The sequence below is a fragment of the Brassica napus genome, chromosome A1 (assembly GCF_020379485.1).
Source record: "Brassica napus cultivar Da-Ae chromosome A1, Da-Ae, whole genome shotgun sequence".
Taxonomy (NCBI): Eukaryota; Viridiplantae; Streptophyta; class Magnoliopsida; order Brassicales; family Brassicaceae; genus Brassica; species Brassica napus.
Genome location: NC_063434.1, coordinates 25,156,834 through 25,176,594, shown reverse-complemented (window position 1 = coordinate 25,176,594; position 19,761 = coordinate 25,156,834). Strand labels below are relative to the sequence as shown.

Genomic DNA, 19,761 nt, shown 5'->3' with positions numbered 1-19,761 from the left:
AGACTTATTAAACTCTCAAGTGGGACACTTGATTCTCACACAACGTGCCTTGTCCTCTGTCTCTGTCCTAATTTTTTTTAATTTCATTTAGAATTAATTTTTACTCACTTTCTCCTTTACCTCATTCTCTCGCGCTCTAAATTTCAGAACATGCCCAAAGTTTGGGGAACATCTTAATCAAGAGACGGTCTCACTCAACTCTGCAAGCCTAACATGTCCCTTTAAGGTAAAATATCTAAGATTTTTCATTCGACACCAACTTGTGCTTCACCTAACCAGGTCTTCTAAACCAAAGCCCAGACTTTTTATACACAAACACTTACACCGGGGTTTTATACTACCTTATTGGATGCAATGAGTACTCTACCTATATTATTAAAATGCTTTTATTGTTTTATTCATTTTTCCGGAGAAAACTCCAGGAGCGTTACAAATTTGTCATTGAATTGACGAAAACTTCTCCTAAGATCCAGTTTAACATAATATAACAACATTTTTAGTTCGTGCTACCTTTTATTTTGAATCATTCCCTAAGACATATACATGTACAAGAAAACACTACCTTGCATGCCTCTCTTCTCTGGCTTCTACCACATCAACCTTTTCATTTGTTAACCACCGCTGGTTCATAAACATCCAAGTCTTTCCTTTTCCTGTCAAGGTCATGGACAACACTTGTTATTAATCGAATTTGTTATCATTTTTGCTAGGGTTGGCATCATCGCATGTCAATTAAAAAGGTCATATTCAAAGCATGGGATCACCTACCAGTGGCAGATTTAGAAATATTTGTTATCCGGGGGAGAATAATAAAATACAGTTTAATACTTCTATAAATTTGAATTATCAACCGATGCATTACAAAAAATAGTACAAAAATACATTGATTTGAAAAATTCATGGGGGGCAGCTGCCCCTCCTACCCTAGGTGTAGTTCCGCCACTGTCACCTACTATAAAATGATACAAAATGTAAGAAGAGATGACATTTCATGGTACATCTAAACAGAAGCTCAGGATATGTCACCAAGACATTTCACTACGAAAATCTATACAGTAGCACACAATCATACAACAGGTCTCAAGAAGACATTTCACTAAGAAAATGTACACATCAAGTAAATTCATGAAAATCACCTACCGAACTATACTCGACTTAGAGCTGGATAACTTCACTAAGGCTATTGACAAGCCAGTTGCCTTGCTGCACATAAAAGATGGAAAGTTATTTCAGAAATGTTCTATCTACCTCAAATTTTATGTGTATATAATACCTATGAAAATAATATTATAAGGAGTAAAATGACAATTATAAAATTATTTGAAAGACATATAGTTGTGAAGAAATTTATAAAACTTCAACTATGAATTTCTGAAGTTGCTCTTCGAATACATAAAATTTGTGAAGTTGCTTTTGCAAAATGCTCTATTTTTGAATAGTGTTACTATGTATTTTGTTGTATTTGGACTTTATGCGGGCTTTCCAGTTAGTATATACTGGACTTGAAACGGGTTCAGTAACTCGGTGATGAACTGAATTAACAAGAAAGACGAGCCGGAAAATTTCAAAGAGAATCATTCTCTTCCCTTGTTCCATGTTCGTGCTACCCAACAAGGTTCGTGTGATAGAGTTTAGCTACCTCAACTATACGAATCTCTCACACTCTTTATAGAAATGAATAAGAATGTAATACAGCTTTGAGTATGAAATCTACAAAACTCTCATGGCGAGAATCGCAGAGATCATCAGTCTCATGGCGACTGTAAAGTACTGACTCATATCGTTAAATACAATTAACATCAAAGCATAAGAAGATAGAAATGAATTCAAATGTGCATATAAAGCACTTCTTCAGTTTCCGGCTCTAACTGCAAAGCCTCCACTCCACTCCAAAGGTTTCCTCTTATTTCAAACGCGTTTCACCAACGTCTCCTGCCACGTCATCGATCCTCTGCTTCATTCCTCTGTTCCCTCTCTTCCTCACATACGTCTTTAGGTACCTATCAATACCTCCCCCTTCGAAACCGAGCTTGCCCTCAAGCTCGAATGAAGGAAAACTGCGCATGAACTCTGAAACCAACATCCATGTATCTTCACTCTCTGATTTCCCTTGCCAAGTTACCAACAGCTCCATCTCCCCTTGAACATTGTAACGTTTAGCTAACACATCCGCCGGTAACACCAGATCACACGCTTCACTAAAACAAACCGGAGGTAATTCAGATATCACTTCATGATTGCCCACTGCTTTCTTCATCTGTGAAATATGAAAAACATCATGAATGCGAGACCCATCAGGCAACTTCAAACGATACGCCACTTTCCCAATCCTCTCCATTACTGGATAAGGTCCATAGAACTTCGCCGCTAATTTTTGGCAAAAACGTCGAGCCACCGAAGTTTGACGAAACGGACGAAGCTTAAGAAATACCATATCCCCCACCAGAAACTCCACATCACGTCTATGCTTATCAGCTTGACTCTTCATCACCTGTTGAGCTCTCTCCAAATGTTTCTTCAACTGCACTAACATCATGTCTCGCTCCTTCAAAGACTCCTCCAACTCAAAGTTCGTAGTTGAGCCATCCTTAAAAGGCAACAACGACGGAGGTTCCCTTCCATAAACCACCACAAATGGTGAAGTCTTCAACGACGTGTGATAGCTAGTATTGAACCAAAATTCCGCCCAACTCAGAAACTTCGACCAAGTCCTCGGATGACCTGAAGCAAAACAACGAAGATATGTCTCAATACATCGATTCACCACTTCAGTTTGGCCATCTATCTGCGGGTGAAAGGATGTACTATACTTCAAACACGTTCCCGCCAAGCGAAACCCTTCCTTCCAAAAAGAGCTGAGAAATATCCTATCTCGATCGGAAACAATGCTCCGAAAGACGAGCCGGAAAATTTCAAAGAGAATCATTCTCTTCCCTTGTTCCATGTTCGTGCTACCCAACAAGGTTCGTGTGATAGAGTTTAGCTACCTCAACTATACGAATCTCTCACACTCTTTATAGAAATGAATAAGAATGTAATACAGCTTTGAGTATGAAATCTACAAAACTCTCATGGCGAGAATCGCAGAGATCATCAGTCTCATGGCGACTGTAAAGTACTGACTCATATCGTTAAATACAATTAACATCAAAGCATAAGAAGATAGAAATGAATTCAAATGTGCATATAAAGCACTTCTTCAGTTTCCGGCTCTAACTGCAAAGCCTCCACTCCACTCCAAAGGTTTCCTCTTATTTCAAACGCGTTTCACCAACGTCTCCTGCCACGTCATCGATCCTCTGCTTCATTCCTCTGTTCCCTCTCTTCCTCACATACGTCTTTAGGTACCTATCATCGTGTTCTTCATGTTCATGTACACATCCGAAGGAACACGATTGTAATATGCGTGTAAAAAATCTTGAGATTATTAATTATTCAGACAAAAAACACTTAGTGTCAAATAAATATATATGCATGATGCATCAACCATCCAAGTTCTTCCATGCTACGTCCCCCATGAGGACTCTTTATCAATGCCTAAATCTTTCAAGACTGTGAAAACAGTGTCATTGAACCGAACGATCCAAGTTTCAACACCTCTCTAGTCTCGTGATCCTTAGTCTTCTTACGGTTTCAAGAAACATACTGGACAAAAACATTTAACCAAGTCAGAGATAAACATACATAAGGAAACTTATCAATATGTCAGATGGAAGGTTTAAGATTTCTTACTCCCATGGAATATCTCCTACCATCATCCAATCTCCATCTTTCTCTTGATACGTCAAAACATGTTGTTTCCTATCTCGGTTATCGTCTGTTAGAACCAAAGACAATGTATGAACATTCTGCAAAATGTCCGAATGTAGTTGTTTTTCAAGAATGTTGTGCTGTTACTTGTTAGTTACTTACATATAATGATATAACTGAAGTATGTATAGAACATGTGAGAGAGATTCTCAAGGTTTCTTCCGATGGGGACACCTTCCATATAAACCTTAAAAAAGAGAGCTGTGTCCTAATCGCGCTGGTGAAGACGAAGACCCTTTAGTGTTATAGGGGGCCAATCTTGGCTTGTCACTCTGTAATATAAAAAAAAACCATCAAAATACAAATGTGATCTCACAAAACAGAGAAAAAACAGAGTAGTAGTGATGTGAAGAAGACCTTTGTGGCGAAGGGTATTGCAATCATATCTCCACGTCTGAATACAACTTGATACAATCAAATCGTATATATGTATAGTCTTACAAACAAAACGACCGTCTGCTAGCTGCTGATGAAAAATAATCATTTGGATAGCACATCGCCCAAAAGTGACATCCAATGATTTTACTTGATTTTAAGGCACGTGGTCTCTTTGAGGGATATACAAATTCCCATCTCTCATTAGCCATGATCCAATTGAAAAAAGTAAACGAGTAACAAAAGCACAAACCAAAGTTCGGTAATGGTTCCGGGAAGATATACAGATCCGTCTGAGTCCTGAATCACGAAAAATAGTACAATAATATGTTGGGCTTTTTGCAGAATTGACGTACAACTTAAAAGTCAAACACAAAACTAACTTCCATTTTTTTTTGAAAATTAGTTTTGCTCTATTCACCCCACAAGTTCATATAATTTACGAAAATACCATCAATTTCTTTTTTTCTATTTTTTTCGAAAATGACATTTTTACTCTCTCATCCTCATCATCTTCAAGTAATTACAAGATTGCCATTGTCATCAATACCACAACCACCATAAACAACCAATTTGAAGCTCTTAATGCTCCCAAAATCGATTTACCCTTCTTCTTTTTCCATTCTTGTGAACTAAACACAACATATATCTCACTTTCTCTCCACAATGAGCTAAAAAAACCCAAGATTTTGATTCTAAAATTTTTATGGTTCATAGAGTCATAGAAGCTAACGATTCTGGGTTGGTCACTTTCGTTTGTGATTCTGTGTGCTTGGAGAAGCCTTATGTATGCTAAGGAACTTATCTCACCAATTTAAGGTATGACATCGAGTTTTTTTCCAGATCTGTTCGTCAGACGACTTACTTGGAAGTCGTCTGGCTGTAGACGACTTACCTGGAAGTCGTCTGGTCAACGCAGAGGTTATTTTTGCAATTGACTTTGAAATCTGTAACCTGAGACGACTGAAAGTTAAGTCATCTGTTTTTGTTTGGTTTCAAAAAAATCTCCAAAGAACCTAGACTACTTACATTTCAGTCGTCATAGGTTAGTTTTGCATTTGACTGGATAATTTCAGAAGTTTGACTTCCCCAGACGACTTACATTTCAGTCGTGTGGTGAAAATTAAAATAATAATATTTTTTAAAAAGTAAACGACTTACAATTAAGTAGTCATAGGTTAGTTTTGCAATTGAAAAAAAAAACTTCAAGATTTAATTATACACAGACGACTTATAATTCAGTCGTCCACGAGATGACTTACTTGTAAGTCGTCCAGAATTTTTTTCCGAGATTCTGGTCAAACTTTGTAAATCCTGGACGACTGAATTATAAGTCGTCTGTATATAATTAAATCTTGAAGTTTTTTTTTTCAATTGCAAAACTAACCTATGACGACTTAACTGTAAGTCGTCTACTTTTAAAATAATATTATTATTTTAATTTTCACTAGACGACTGAAATGTAAGTCGTCCAGGAAAGTTAAACTTCTGAAATAATCCAGTCAAATGCAAAACTAACCTATGACGACTGAAATGTAAGTCGTCTAGCTTTTTTAGAGTTTTTTTAACCAAACAATAGTAGACGACTTATTTTTCAGTCGTCCGAAATAACAGATTTCAAAGTCAATTGCAAAAATAACCTCTGTGTTGACCAGACGACTTATATTTTAGTCATCTGGAATACTTAGATTGAAGTCGTCCGCGTCGTCCTAAATGGACAACTTCTGGGGAAGTCTACTAGATGACCTCCGTGGATGTCGTATGCGTCAATGTTTAATAAACTTGCATTTTCTCTAAAACTATAAAGACTTTTTAATATTTTCTTGTTAATTCATGTTTATTAAAGAATATTTGGGCTACTGAATGAAATTTATAACTTAATTGGTGATATTTATGAGGTTACCAACATTCACGTTAGTTAAAGTTTCTAACTGATCCGAGAAGACTTCCATGGAAGTCTTCTCCGCTAGTTTTTAAGTCTTCTACGTTAGTTTTTGAATAACTTGTATTTTTAAGAGTGATAAGTAACTTCAAGGTATGTAAAACTCATATTTACAAAATATGTTCTCTCCCTTAGTTTTACTAAATTTAACTAAGTTTTTCAACGCAAACTTATAAAAAATATGATATGCTTTGACTAGTTACTATTGTTTGTTTCCATCTATTAAGTATTATTATTATAGACAATAATGATGACTATTGTTATGAGTTGGAAGAAGGGTTAAAATGCTTCTTAAAATGTTGTACCAATATGAAGCTACCAACATTCTTGTTTATTAAGATGAGAAAAAGGCCATTGGAGTTTATTATTGCATATGAGAGATCCAAAGATAAGAAAAAAGCTACTGAAGTCTATTATTTCATTGATTTGTAAATGTGTAAACACATTGTTAGCACATTTAATACATCTTGGAAAACATTATTACTGATTTTTCAAAAAATTCACAACTAAAAAAGTAGACATGCAATTCACAAAACAGACCACAAACAAAACTATTATAGATCATTCCTCTACAAAGACAAGCTTGGACTCCACTTGATATAGAAGAAAACTTTGTCAGAAGACTTCCAGAAAGTCCAGACAACTTTTAAGAAGTCCAGACGACTTCCAGGAAGTTCAGACGACTTTACAGGAGGTCCAGACGACTTTTAGGAAGTCCAGACGACTTCCAGGAAGTCCAGACGACTTTGTCAAAAGACTTCCAAGAAATCCAGACGACTTGCAGACGACTTCCAGACGACTAACAGGTAAGTCGTCCCAGAAGTCTTCCAGATCTGAAAAACCTGCATATTAAATCCAGATCTGAAAAACCTGCATATCCAAAAACGTTCAAATGGCTTAAAAACAGAAAAAATGAGTGGAAGATTAGATAAATGATAAATCTACCTTTACAGAACACACAAAAATACATATTTAAAAATAATAGATCTATCTTTAAATTAGTGGAAGATGAGTACCATCTAATTAAAAACCTGCAAAAAAGATAGATTAGTAAGAAAGACATGAGACAAAACTGAAAAATTCATATAAAGTTTGGTGTTTTCAAGTCAAAGAGATTAGAGTGGGTTTGGAGAGTTTTAGTTTGGGAAAAAAATAAGAACTTTATACAACAAGAAGTTACCAAATGAAGAAAAATCAGACATAAGAACTTACCAAAACGCTCAGATCTATTATGAAAGGGAGACTTCGTCAGAAGACTTCCATGAAGTCTAGATGACTTCCAGGAAGTCCAGACGACTTCCTTGAAGTTCAGACGACTTCCTGGAAGTCCAGACGACTTCCTGGAAGTCCAGACGACTTTGTCAGAAGACTTCCAAGAAGTCCAGAAGACTTCCAAGAAGTCCAGAAGACTTCCAAGAAGTCCAGACGACTTCCAGACGACTAACAGATAAGTCGTCCCAGAAGTCTTCCAGATCTGAAAAACCTGCATATTAAATCCAGATCTGAAAAACCTGCATATCCAAAAACGTTCAAATGACTTAAAAATAGAGAAAATGAGTGGAAGATTAGATAAATCTACATTTATAGAACACACAAAAATACATATCTAAAATTAATAGATCTATCTTTAAATTAGTGGAAGATGAGTACCATTTGATTAAAAACCTGCAAAAGAGATAGATTAGTAAGAAATACATGAGACAAAACTGAAAAATTCATATAAAGTTTGGTGTTTTCAAGTCAAAGAGATTAGAGAAAGGTTGGAGAGTTTTAGAATGATGAACATTACATTTTTGTTGCAGCCATTTGAGAGGAGGAGAGAGAATGTGTAAATTTTTCTTTATATAGGGAGACAAAAAATCCAATTAGGTTAAATATTCTTGACTCAGACGACTTTCTGGACGACTTACATTTCAGTCGTCTGGTGAAGAAATTAAAACAGACGACTTACATGTAAGTCGTCCAGAAGAGTTTAATATTTTTAGCGGGAAATTAAATATTTTTAGCGAGAAACTAAAATAGAAGACTTTCCAGACGACTTACAAGTAAGTCGTCTGGTTTAAATTATTTAAGCGGGAAAATAATTTTTTTAAAAAAATTTTAGGCGGGAATATTTGGACGACTTACATGTAAGTCGTCTGTTTTAATTTTTTCACCAGACGACTGAAATGTAAGTCGTCTAGACCCTAAACATAACCCCTAAACTAGCTTTTATATGTCCGGTAAATGATCTGGTTAGGTTAAAACGTACATTGGTAAAATTAAAGGTTCGGTACGATGTGGACGACTGAAATATACGTCGTCCGAGTAAATTATTCAACAGACAACTGAAATATAAGTCGTCCACACCCTAAACATAACCCCAAACTTAATTATCTAATTAAACACTTTATAAAATCAAATCAAACTTGAAAAATGTTTACTATACACAGAAATAAACACATATAGGTGAAAAATAATTTTTGAAAAAAACATTTTAGTTTTCCAAAATCTAACCCTAACAAAACAATACATACAATACTACAACATATGTTTGTCAAATTCCTAAACCAAAGAATATCATGATTCACTACTTCCACTCATCTATCTTCAAAACAAATCAATTTTATCATATCTTAATTTATATCACTTAAAACTGTTTATAATTACTTGATTTTTATTTTTCACGCATCAAAATATTTTTTTACAAAATTTATAAATTATTTTTAAAATAAACTGGTACCAGACGACTTACACTTCAGTCGTCCAGACGACTTCCAACATCTCAGACGACTCAGACGATTTACTGAAGCTATATTCGTAAAAATGGCTTCTGTTTTTTTGTTTGGTCATAAAGGGCTGATTTGTAATTTCACTAGGCTTTTAGGTTAGTTTTGCATTTGATTTAAGTTTGGGTATAGGTTTGGGGTTAAAATCAAGTTATGGGTTAGTTTTGGCAAAAATCCCTAATATGTTCTTATTAATTTTGAATTATATTTTGTAAACGTGCTAAAGAAGAAAATTTTCAATCAGCAGTCAGCACTACTATCTTCTTGAATGACGATCCCTGAAATTTCCGGAAATTTCCACTACTACATGAATACATGATGAGTTTGTCATGCATGCCTTCTACGCCATGCAAACAGATACACAGGTAGTTATGCCATCTTCGACTTTGTCTTCAAGTACGTTTGTATTATCCTAGAGAGTAGTAATGGGTCTTAAAACCACACGCTCTGTCAATTAAACATACCAAATCAGGTATAGTGGTGAAAAGAAAATGAAAAATGCTTTCGGCACCTGCACGTTTTGACCATTGGATTGAAACTCTTTTCTTGCACTTGTGGCCTTGCATGAACCTACGTGTTCTTTTATAAGCCAACCAAAACTTTTTATTCAAGAGTTTTCGTCAAAACGAGTTGGAGAACTGTATGGTGGTTGATTGGCTTCAGACTTTCAGTGGTCCCAAAGAAAATGGTTCGATATTCTAAAGTAACGTCTTACTCTCTCTACTCTTGGTCTTCATCAAAATCTCAAAGACAAATAAAAAAAAACATATTGATGTCTCTTCAACGACCCAATGGGAACTCGAGTTCTTCTTCTCCTTCCCCCAAGAAGCAAAAAACTGGTAGGCTTTTAAATGCAAAAATTGTTTTTTTTTTCTAAATTTATCTTGGTTTTGAGAAAACTGGTTTGTATAATCTTCAGAGGAGAGCGAGGAGGAGGAGTTGATGGTTCCAGACATGGAAGCAGCTGGATCAACAGGTGTTGTAAGCAGCAGTGCCGATGACGGAGCCAATAATCCGGAGACGGACCAGACCCAAAACGCCAAACGCCCCCGTGGACGTAACCCAGTCGATAAAGAATACAGAAGCCTCAAGAGGTAAATCACTTAGCCTTTGTTACTAAAGCTATGATGCCGTTGAAATGTGATAGAAAAGAAAATGATGAGTGTGAGTTTTCCTTACATTTCAGATTGTTGAGGAATAGAGTATCTGCACAACAAGCGAGAGAGAGAAAGAAAGTGTATGTGAGTGATTTGGAATCAAGAGCTAATGAGTTGCAGAACAACAATGATGAACTTGAGGAGAAGATCTCTACTTTGATGAACGAGAACACAATGCTTCGCAAAATGCTTATTAACACTAGGCCTAAAGCCGATGAAAATCACTGAGAAGAGAGCCCCTCCTTTTACTTAATCAAATGTTGTGTTGATTATTTTTTATTTTGTATAACATTTTTTTTATCATAACATTCGGTTTGAGCATTTCCTGTGTGCGAGTAAGAGAAAGTAATTAGGCCTTAAAGAGAGATTAATTAATTAGGCTTCTGATTAAGCGATATTTTAAAATGTGATGGTTGGTGGGTCCCACGTGTTGTCTGAAAAGAAGCGTCTCGAGAATTGTTTTCGTAGAGACCAAGCTGCGCTATCTATATAAATAAACATATGTAACTGAAATTAGATTAATAACCATTTGAAGATCAGAAGGAAAGAAAGAAATGGCGAATTTTGGCGAAGGAAGAAGAAGAGGAACCGGAGGCATGCTCCCGCTTCTGGCGATTAGCACCGTCGCAGAATACTACAGACTGCCGTGGAAACCGCCGGTGACGGCGGGACTATTAGCCGCGAACACTCTCGTCTATCTCCGGCCCGCGTTTCTCGATCCCCTTATCCCTCACATCAGCGAGGTCTGGTTCAATCCAAACCTCATCCTCAAGGTATACCTCCTCAATTCGATTACACACACATGATTGCAGTTTCCATCGATCTCGATTGTTTGGAGAATTAGGGATTGTGATCTATGCTAACTTGTTTTATCGATCCTGATCCGTGGCTCAATTGTAGCGCGTCTGACTCCAGATTAGAAGGTTGCGTGTTCGATTCACGTCGGGTTCAAAATCGGAAATAATTTTTCTTAAAAAATAAAATAAAATAACTTGTCTTTTTTTTGTTTTTGAACAGCACAAGGACTTGAAACGCTTCTTTCTATCAGCGTTCTACCATCTCAACGAGCCTCACCTAGTCTACAACATGATGTCTCTTCTCTGGAAAGGAATCAAGCTGGAGACATCCATGGGAAGCACACAGTTTGCTTCTATGGTCGTTACGCTTCTCGGTATGTCACAAGGAGTCACATTGCTGTTAGCCAAGTCCCTGCATGTCTTATTTGACTACAGGAGAGCGTATTACCACGAGTACTCTGTGGGATTCTCGGGAGTACTCTTTGCTTTGAAGGTTGTTCTCAATGCTCAGGCTGAGGATTACACCAGCGTGTACGGGGTACTAGTGCCGACGAAGTATGCTGCTTGGGCTGAGCTGGTTCTGGTGCAGATGTTTGTGCCGAGGGCTTCGTTTCTTGGGCATTTAGGTGGGATTCTTGCTGGGATTCTTTACATGAAGATGAAGAGGTCTTACTCGGGGTCTGATCCTGTGGCTATGGTGGTTAGAGGTGTCGCTAGAGCGGTGACGTGGCCGTTGAGGTTTGTGAGCAGTATGGTTGGGTCTCGGAGGAGGAGGATTACGGGGAGAGGAAGAGTGGGGAGAGGACAGAATGGGATTGCAGGACCTGGTATCTGGAGATGCCAGTCATGTACGTTTGACAATTCTGGTTGGGAGAGTGTTTGTGAGATGTGTGGCTCCGGGAGGAGTAGAGGAAACGGATGGTCAGTGAACCAGGGACATGCACATTCTTCATCTTCTTCTAGTGGTCTTCCTTTAGATGAGCTGCGGCGTCGGAGAGTAGAGAGGTTTAGTTAATCTCTGGAGCTTTCTTAGAGCTGAGGAAGAATTGTGAGTGAAGCTTAAGCTGGGTCGTTCATTGCATTAGCTTATGACTAGAGAGCTTAGTGGCGTTTCTTAAATCTGTCTCTTCTCTTCTGTTGTTGAAGATTTGGTTCTATGTGTATGGGTCTATATTGCAAGTAAATGTTCTTGTACTTGGGTCTAATTCTAGGGAAACACTGAATCTTTCTGATGAAATTAAGTGCTTATAGGAAGATAAAAACTATGTTTTTATAGTGAAGTTACGAATAGTGTATAGTTTCACAAACTAAACCACATGCTTGATCATACATTATTGAATCTCCTGCTTTAAGAATATTTTAAATTTTCGGGTCACTAAAACCAGAATCCGATCTCTGAGGAGTTTGGCGACAACAGAGCTACTCCCACCATTGTAAGTTTTTCATTACCCCTGCCTGTCTACAGAATATACCTGCTGATTTAGCATGAGACCTTTAGCTTCAGTTAGCTTTACATATCTTGATTCTGTAAGGCTGAATGAGACAAACATTGTCTAAAGTTAAACTGCTTTGGAATTGATTAGGAGGTGCAAATAAAGTTGGAGAAACTATAGCAAAATTCTGCGTTGAGAAAGGGATCACCAATTTTGAATGTAGATGACACGGCTAGGAACAATGCTGACTTCTTTCTCCACAATGTTGTGAGTTGTTCTTACCCCTTTTAATGCATCTCAAGAAATATTGTGTATTTCATATCATCTATCCAATGCATATACATTGATGTAAGTGAAACTGGTTGATGTTTTTTTCAGGAGACATGTACAAGTGCTTGTAAAATTAGGACAAGCTGACATAACAGAGATGGTGGAGTGTAGGGAGTTCATGTCTGTGAAGGAGAGATGCAATGTGGTTGGAAGTTAAGTAATTGATAGTCTATAAATAGAAAAGGTGCAAGGTGTATGCTTACCCTGGAGCTGGTATGTCCTCAGTCTCTTCTTCCTATAATTAGCACTGTTGACATAAATAGTTTTCTGTTGCTCCCTTTTATATCCTCACTTCTTGAAGTGGATACTGTTTTTGAATTACAGAGACGTAGCAGAATAGATCTTAGATCTTGTTTTCCTTTTCTCCTCTTGGCCAAGTCTCATCCCTCGCTTGGCAATGCAATGGTTCCGTAGGGAGGGATACTGCTTGGACCTACTGCTCTGGGACGAAGCAAGGTGTACATTGACACCATCTTCCCAGACAAGAGCCTGACCGTTTTAGACACTCTCGCAAACATCGGTCTTCTGTTTTTCTTGTTTCATGGGCGTTGCCTTATCAATCACCGCCTTCCCTGTGCTTGCTCGTATCCTAGCTGAGCTAAAGCTTCTAACAACCGACATTGGACGTATGGCTATGTCTGCAGCGGGAGTGAACGATATCGCAGCTTGGATACTCCTCGCACTTGCGATTGCTCTCTCGGGAGATGACAGTTCTCCTCTTGTACCTCTTTGGGTTCTTCTCTCTGGATCTGGTTTTGTGATATTTGCAGTTGTGGCAATCAAACCTCTCCTTGGTTATATGGCTAGACGCTGTCCCCCGAAGGAGAGCCTGTGAAGGAACTCTATGTCTGTGTCACTCTAACCTTGGTTTTAGCGGGGAGTTTTGTGACGGACACTATTGGGATACACGCGCTGTTCGGGGCGTTTGTTGTAGCTATAGTGACTCCTAAAGAAGACCTTTATTTTGCGTCTAGCGCTCTCAAAAACCGATGTAACAACGATCAGAGGAGCACAATCGTGGGGACTTCTACTTCTTGTCATACTCACCACTTGTTTCGGGAAGATTGGAGGAACCGTTGTGGCCTCGCTGCTCTGCAAGGTTCCTTTCAGAGAAGCCATGTCGCTTGGAATCCTTATGGACATCAAAGTTTTAGTAGAGATTATCGTTCTAAACATCGGCAAGGACCAGAAGGTGCTGAATGATCAAGCGTTTGCGATCTTAGTCCTAACGGCGTTGGTCACAACCTTCATCACAACTCCACTTCTGATGGCGATTTACAAGCCTGCGAGGAGAGGAGCACCGTACAAGCATAGAACAATCCAGAGAAAAGATCATGACTCCGAGCTACGGATACTCGCTTGCTTCAACAGTACACGCAACATCCCAACGTTGATCAATATGATCGAGTCATCAAGAGGGACAGGACAAAGAGGACGTCTCTGCGTCTACGCTATGCGTCTAATGGAGCTCTCTGAGTGGTCATCAGCGATAGCTATGGTTCACAAAGCTCGTTTGAACGATCCGAGAGGGAATGAGTCGTTGGCTTACGAGGAGAGAGTCGTTGAGAGCAGAGATGATGTCAACGCGACGCTTAAAGCGATGAGCAAATGCAATCTTTTCATCGTGGGGAGAAACGCGGCGGTTGCGTCGTTGGTTAGCAGTACGGATTGTCCGGAGTTAGGACCAGTTGGAGGTTTGTTTTCGTCGTCGGATTTTTCAACCACTGCGTCAGTGCTCGTAGTTTAGGGATACGATCCTGCGGCCGCTCATAGAGGAAGACGTTGACTACGAAGGTTCTTCCAGAGATATTTCAGACTCGACCGTCTGAACGAATCTAATCAGCTTATTATTACAGTGCCAAAACAAACAAAGAAAAGTGTGTGTCTGTGTTTTTACTTTCGCCTCATGAAATGTTTTGGTTGGGACATGTTCTTTTCGTTGTAATGGTTGTCATTCTATTTATGCACATGAAAATCGACTTGGAATTTTTTAAAACTGAAATCAAACCTGCAAGTTTTTCTTAAACAACCAATTTGTAATGTTATTTTAATACCAAATTAACTAAAACTACTGTATATTCGGATCGAATCAACCGGTCTATTATATTCATTGATGAAAACTATTAATTTATCAGTTTGTTTCTCAAGTTTCTTGTTTGCCAAGTTACTCTAGTTTCTATATTAAACTTTGTTGTCAATTCACATTCCTATATATAGCCTTCGTTATTTCCTCAGACAATAATTTCCGTATTTCTCTTCTATATTTACAGGGAAAACTTCCTTTCCTATCACATGGGCAGTAATAAAATTCTTTATTTTTATAAGCCTTTTTTACAATCAAATTTCGTGAAAAGATTTAGTTTAATGAAACGAAAGAATTTTTACAAAAAAAACATATATTGTTTGATTTTCCCTAACAAGAAAAAGAGATATGGGATCATATATATATATTAAATATTGTTTCCTTTTTTAACAAGGATGAAATATATATATAGATCGAATCCTATTATCAGAGAAATAATTTAGTAACTAGCTAAATCAAAAAAAGAAGACCTAATGGATCTGCATGTTAGCAGCCTTCCGTGGGAACTAGAGGAAGAAATACTCTCTCGTCTTCCACCTGAGTCTCTTGTTCGGTTCAGAGCCGTGTCTAAGAGATGGAACTCTCTTTTAAACAACAAGAGTTTCATCAAGAAGCACTTGTCTCTCTCCCGTCCCCACTTCATCTTCCTAACCAAATCAAAGATTTGTTCAATAGACATCATCGATCAAACTATAGATGTGCGTGAGCTACACTCTTCTTGCAGCAGGGGTTTAAATTCGGTATATGGAACCATTACTTGCGATGATCTCTTGTTCTGTAAATATCCATTCTTTTCGTAGAAGGAGACAGCCTTGTGCAATGGTTGAGACAGGTTGACTGGATCAAGTTGTACGTGGACCAAAAGTTCAAAGTTGTCGGCTTAGGATACCAATACGTGGACCACAAAAGTTTCACAAGATTTTACTCTACACAGGTTACGACCGCCAGAGAGTTGCGGTCGACGAGTGTGCCTCTCACGCGTTGAGGTTTATTGAAACACCTAACAATAACATGCACATATCTGAAAATGCTAAACGGTCACATGTGTCCTTGAATGGAAATTTGTATTGGATTCGCCAGACTCATGAATATTTCATCCAAAGCTTTGATTTTTACTTGGGAGATTTTCCAACCCGTTTGTCTTGATGAACATCTCCTTGCGGTTTGGAAAGGAGAATGGTTTTCGTTGTTAAAGCAATCCTTTTTAACAAGAGAGATTGAGATTTGGGTAATGAAGAATAAGATTGATGATAAAGAGAAAGTGGTTTGGTAAAACTTGACGACTTTAACAGCAAGTAACTTGCCAACGTTTTTTGATAAGATTTATGGCTTTAGTTATTTTGGCCAGGTCGGTTGGTTTTCTCACTGTGCCTATGTTCCAAATTTGATCTCGGTTCCTTAGAATTTCAGATTTGAACGAGTTGTTGCAAGTAGAGTGTTATCAGTTTTTCTTCTAAGTTGTTGCATGTCTTTTGTTTTATTTGAAGTTTTAATGTGATTTGTAAGGTTTATGATGTCTCAGTTTGATACAAAGATTAAACAAAAGATCTTCCTTGGATGATAGTACACATGATATGTTGAAATTTAAAGTTGTTAAACGTCTGTTAATATTAGCTAAATAGAGTATAACTTATATGTATCATCTTCACAAAACTTTACAAAAGGGAATTAGGAGTTAAGTCGAATGTTTTTTTCTAGTCGTCTCCCAAAATGGTAAAACCGAATCTCATCCATCTTCAAAGTTATCTACCCTGGTTTAGTCACCGGACCTCTCCCTTTTCGGTTCGATCTCATCCCTCTCCTTATACTAATCTCCTTGACTAGAAACAGCTTAACCGGTCCTATACCCAATTCTTTATGATCTCTCTCAAACCTCCACAGTCTTGACCTTAGCTATAACCAACTCTCAGGCTCTCTTCCTCCTTTTCTCACTACACTTCCTCGTCTCAGAGTCCTTGTTTTAGCCTCAAACAACATCGTATATAATAGATTGTTTTCTTTTTGGAGAAAAAAGATATAATAGGATATAAATGGTGACGTAAGGAATTAAAAAGAATAATCAATTCCTACTCGTTCTTTAAAATTTACACAATTTTATTAAGAATATTTGTTGCGTATGATTTCTTATCATTATTTAAACTTTAAAGAACTATAGAAAAATAATATTTCTTATCAAAATTGATATGACACAAAAATAATAAATATTTATTTTTATTCATTTTATTTTGTTTATTTTCATTTTTTTTCATGCATGCTCATTCTTATTCATATTTAAATGGTCACCAATTAGAGCATTTGTATTACAAAAAAAAAAGATATACTGAATCTTCTATGATATATTACTCCCTGTTGAGAGAGAAAGATATATTGCATTACCAAAAAAAAAATATTGGATCTTATATGATATATTGTTTCCTTTGGGAGAAAAGGATATATAAGACCCTATTATATCAAAGTTTAATATCAAAATCAGAATATCTAATGGTTCTGCATGTTATGCTTCCATGGGAACTGGAGGAAGAAATACTCTATCGTCTTCCACCTAAATCTCTTGTTCGATTCAGAGCAGTGTCTAAGAGATGGAACTCTCTTTTCAACAACAAGAGTTTCATCAACAAGCACTTGTCTCACTCCCGTCCCCAGTTCATTTTCCTAACCCAATCAAAGATTTATTCGATAGACATCATCGATCAAAAGATACATTTGCGTGAGCTGCACTCTTCTTGCAGGGAGTTAAATTCGGAATATGGTACCATCAGTACTTGCGATGATCTCTTGTTCTGTAAATATCCATTTCTCTGGAAGAAGGAGACAGCGCTTTGGAATCCATGCTCGAGACAGTTAAACTTGATCAAGTTGTCTGTGGACAGAGACTTCACTGTTCTTGGCTTAGGATACGACAATAGTGGACCCCAAAAGGTTCACAAGATTTTACTGTACTACCCCCACCCCGAGGAAGTTGCAATTTACGAGTGTGCCTCTCACGTGTTGAGGTATATTAATACACTTGAGGAGGACATGTACATATGTGACATGTCTAACGAAGCCAAAGGGTGGCCACATGTGTCCTTGAATGGAAATTTGTATTGGATTGCTTACAATCGCCAGACTTGTGAGTATTTCATCCAAAGCTTTAATTTCTCGAATGAGATTTTCAAACCCGTTTGTCTTCTTCCTCCGTTTGAAGATGACCATTCTTGGAATGAACATCTCCTTGCGGTTTGGAAAGGAGATCGGTTTTCGTTGTTACAGCAATGCTTTTTAACAAGGAATATTGGAATTTGGGTAACTAAGGATAAGGCTGATGATAAAAAAGAAGTGGTGTGGATAAACTTGATGACCTTGACAGCAACTAACTTGCCATACTTGTGTAATAAAATGTATGGGGTTAGTTACTTCATCTATGATAAGACCTTATTCATGTGTTGTGGCGATGGAAGTAGTCAGCCTTGCATCCATATTGTGAAGGGAGACAGGTGCAATAAGATTCAGATAGGTTATGGCGAGGATGGTTGGTTTTCTCACTGTGCATATGTTCCAAATTTGGACTCGGTTCCTTTAGAATTTCAGATTGAGTGAACTGTTGCAAGGCTACTGTTATCAGTTTTTCTTTTAAGTTGTTGTATGTCTTTTTTTTTTTTTTATTCAAACCTTGTATGTCTTTTGTTTATTTGAATTGTTTTAATGTGATTTTTTGTAAGGTTTATGTCTCACTTTTGTTCACTCTACTTTCTCTTCATTAGCTCCTATGGACCGGGCCGCTCTTAATCCATCAGAGACTCTTTAACTGACATGCTCCGTTTAGTAACCACTTGTCCCTGACCCTTCTTCCTCCTCTAGTCTCACTTGCACATCTCTAGGCCGCGTTGCCACCTTATCTCTTGGCCCTAATCTCTCCGGTTTGCTATCTCCTTGTGTCTCCCACTTAACCTATTTGACACAACTTGTTCTCTGCTCTGGTTTAGTTACCGGACCTATACCCAATTCTTTCTCATCTCTCTGATACCTCCATACTCTTGACCTTAGCTATAACCAGCTCTCTTCCTCCTTTTCTAACCACACTTCCACGTCTCAAAGTCCTTGTTTTAGCTTCAAACCAATTCATCCAATAACCTTAAACATGTGTCTAGTCCCTTGTTCCATTTAGACCTCTAAAGATGAACCAAATCTCCGGCCAACTCCCCCCTTCTTTCCCCATCATTATTCTCAGGTCCTTAATCCTATCCAAGAACTCAATGAAAGGCACGATCAACGCCCTAAACAAAGCTAATATACATCGATCTTAGTATGAATCAATCCCTAACTCACTCTTTGGTACCACTCTTATCAATGTTCCTACAAAGAAACAACTTCACGTCAATCTAGACAAACAAACAAAAAGAAGAATAGTGTTTATGTGTTCTTACTTTCGCCTAACGAAATGTTTTGGTATGCACATGATGGCCTTGAAATTTCTTAAACCTAAATCAAACCACCAATTTTATCTTTTGAAAGCAATTTGTAATGTTATTTCAATACCGAATTAACTAAATTTCCTGCAATGTAAATATATTCGGATTCAATCAACCGATCTACTAAATTCATTTATAAAAATGTAAATTTACTTATTTTTAAGCCTTTCTTGTTTCCCAAGTTAATTAATTTCTGTACTTAACTTTTTTTTGTCTAATCATATATTCCTATATATAGCCTTCATTATTTATCGAGAAAATAATTTCCTTAAATCTTCTATATTTATAAGGAAAACCTTCTATAAAATTTGTTATTCTTATAAGCATTTTTAACATAATTAGTTCGCGAAGAGATCTATACTATTATTTGCGAAGTAAATTTTGCAATAGAGCTCTCACGTTAAAAGTTAGAACGGTTAATATCTATACTACCCTTAATGAATTTGTATATAATTAACTATATAATCAAAAACGAATTTTTATTTATAATATTAATTTTCTTTTCAAAAAGATAAATTTTAGATTGTGTTGTTATCTTAAAACATATTTTATATAATCAAAAACAAATTTTTACTTATAATATTAATTTTCTTTTCAGAAAGATAATTTTTACAT

At 37.2% G+C, this 19,761-nt stretch overlaps 3 protein-coding genes and 3 pseudogenes across 3 annotated transcripts; all 6 read left to right on the top strand.

Moving 5' to 3' along the window:
- The first annotated feature begins 9,397 nt into the window (after positions 1-9,397).
- Positions 9,398-10,373, top strand: LOC106411089 (transcription factor HY5-like). Its single transcript, XM_013851774.3, has 3 exons — positions 9,398-9,734; positions 9,815-9,989; positions 10,082-10,373. Exons 1-3 carry the CDS (start codon positions 9,581-9,583, stop codon positions 10,278-10,280), a joined length of 528 nt encoding a protein of 175 aa, XP_013707228.1. The 5' UTR covers positions 9,398-9,580; the 3' UTR covers positions 10,281-10,373.
- Positions 10,374-10,552: 179 nt separating this feature from the next.
- On the top strand, positions 10,553-12,114 carry LOC106411086 (rhomboid-like protein 14, mitochondrial). Its single transcript, XM_013851770.3, has 2 exons — positions 10,553-10,825; positions 11,070-12,114. The coding sequence occupies exons 1-2, from the start codon at positions 10,607-10,609 to the stop codon at positions 11,862-11,864; spliced, it is 1,014 nt and encodes a 337-aa protein (XP_013707224.1). The 5' UTR covers positions 10,553-10,606; the 3' UTR covers positions 11,865-12,114.
- Positions 12,115-12,505: 391 nt separating this feature from the next.
- LOC125578188 lies at positions 12,506-14,598 on the top strand (annotated as a pseudogene).
- Positions 14,599-15,168: 570 nt separating this feature from the next.
- LOC106408639 lies at positions 15,169-16,097 on the top strand (annotated as a pseudogene).
- LOC106409911 (protein SUPPRESSOR OF NIM1 1-like) lies at positions 15,935-18,518 on the top strand. The gene has a single exon (XM_013850450.3). The coding sequence runs from the start codon at positions 16,943-16,945 to the stop codon at positions 18,272-18,274; it is 1,332 nt and encodes a 443-aa protein (XP_013705904.3). The 5' UTR covers positions 15,935-16,942; the 3' UTR covers positions 18,275-18,518.
- LOC125578150 lies at positions 18,320-19,084 on the top strand (annotated as a pseudogene).
- The last annotated feature ends 677 nt before the right edge of the window (positions 19,085-19,761 follow it).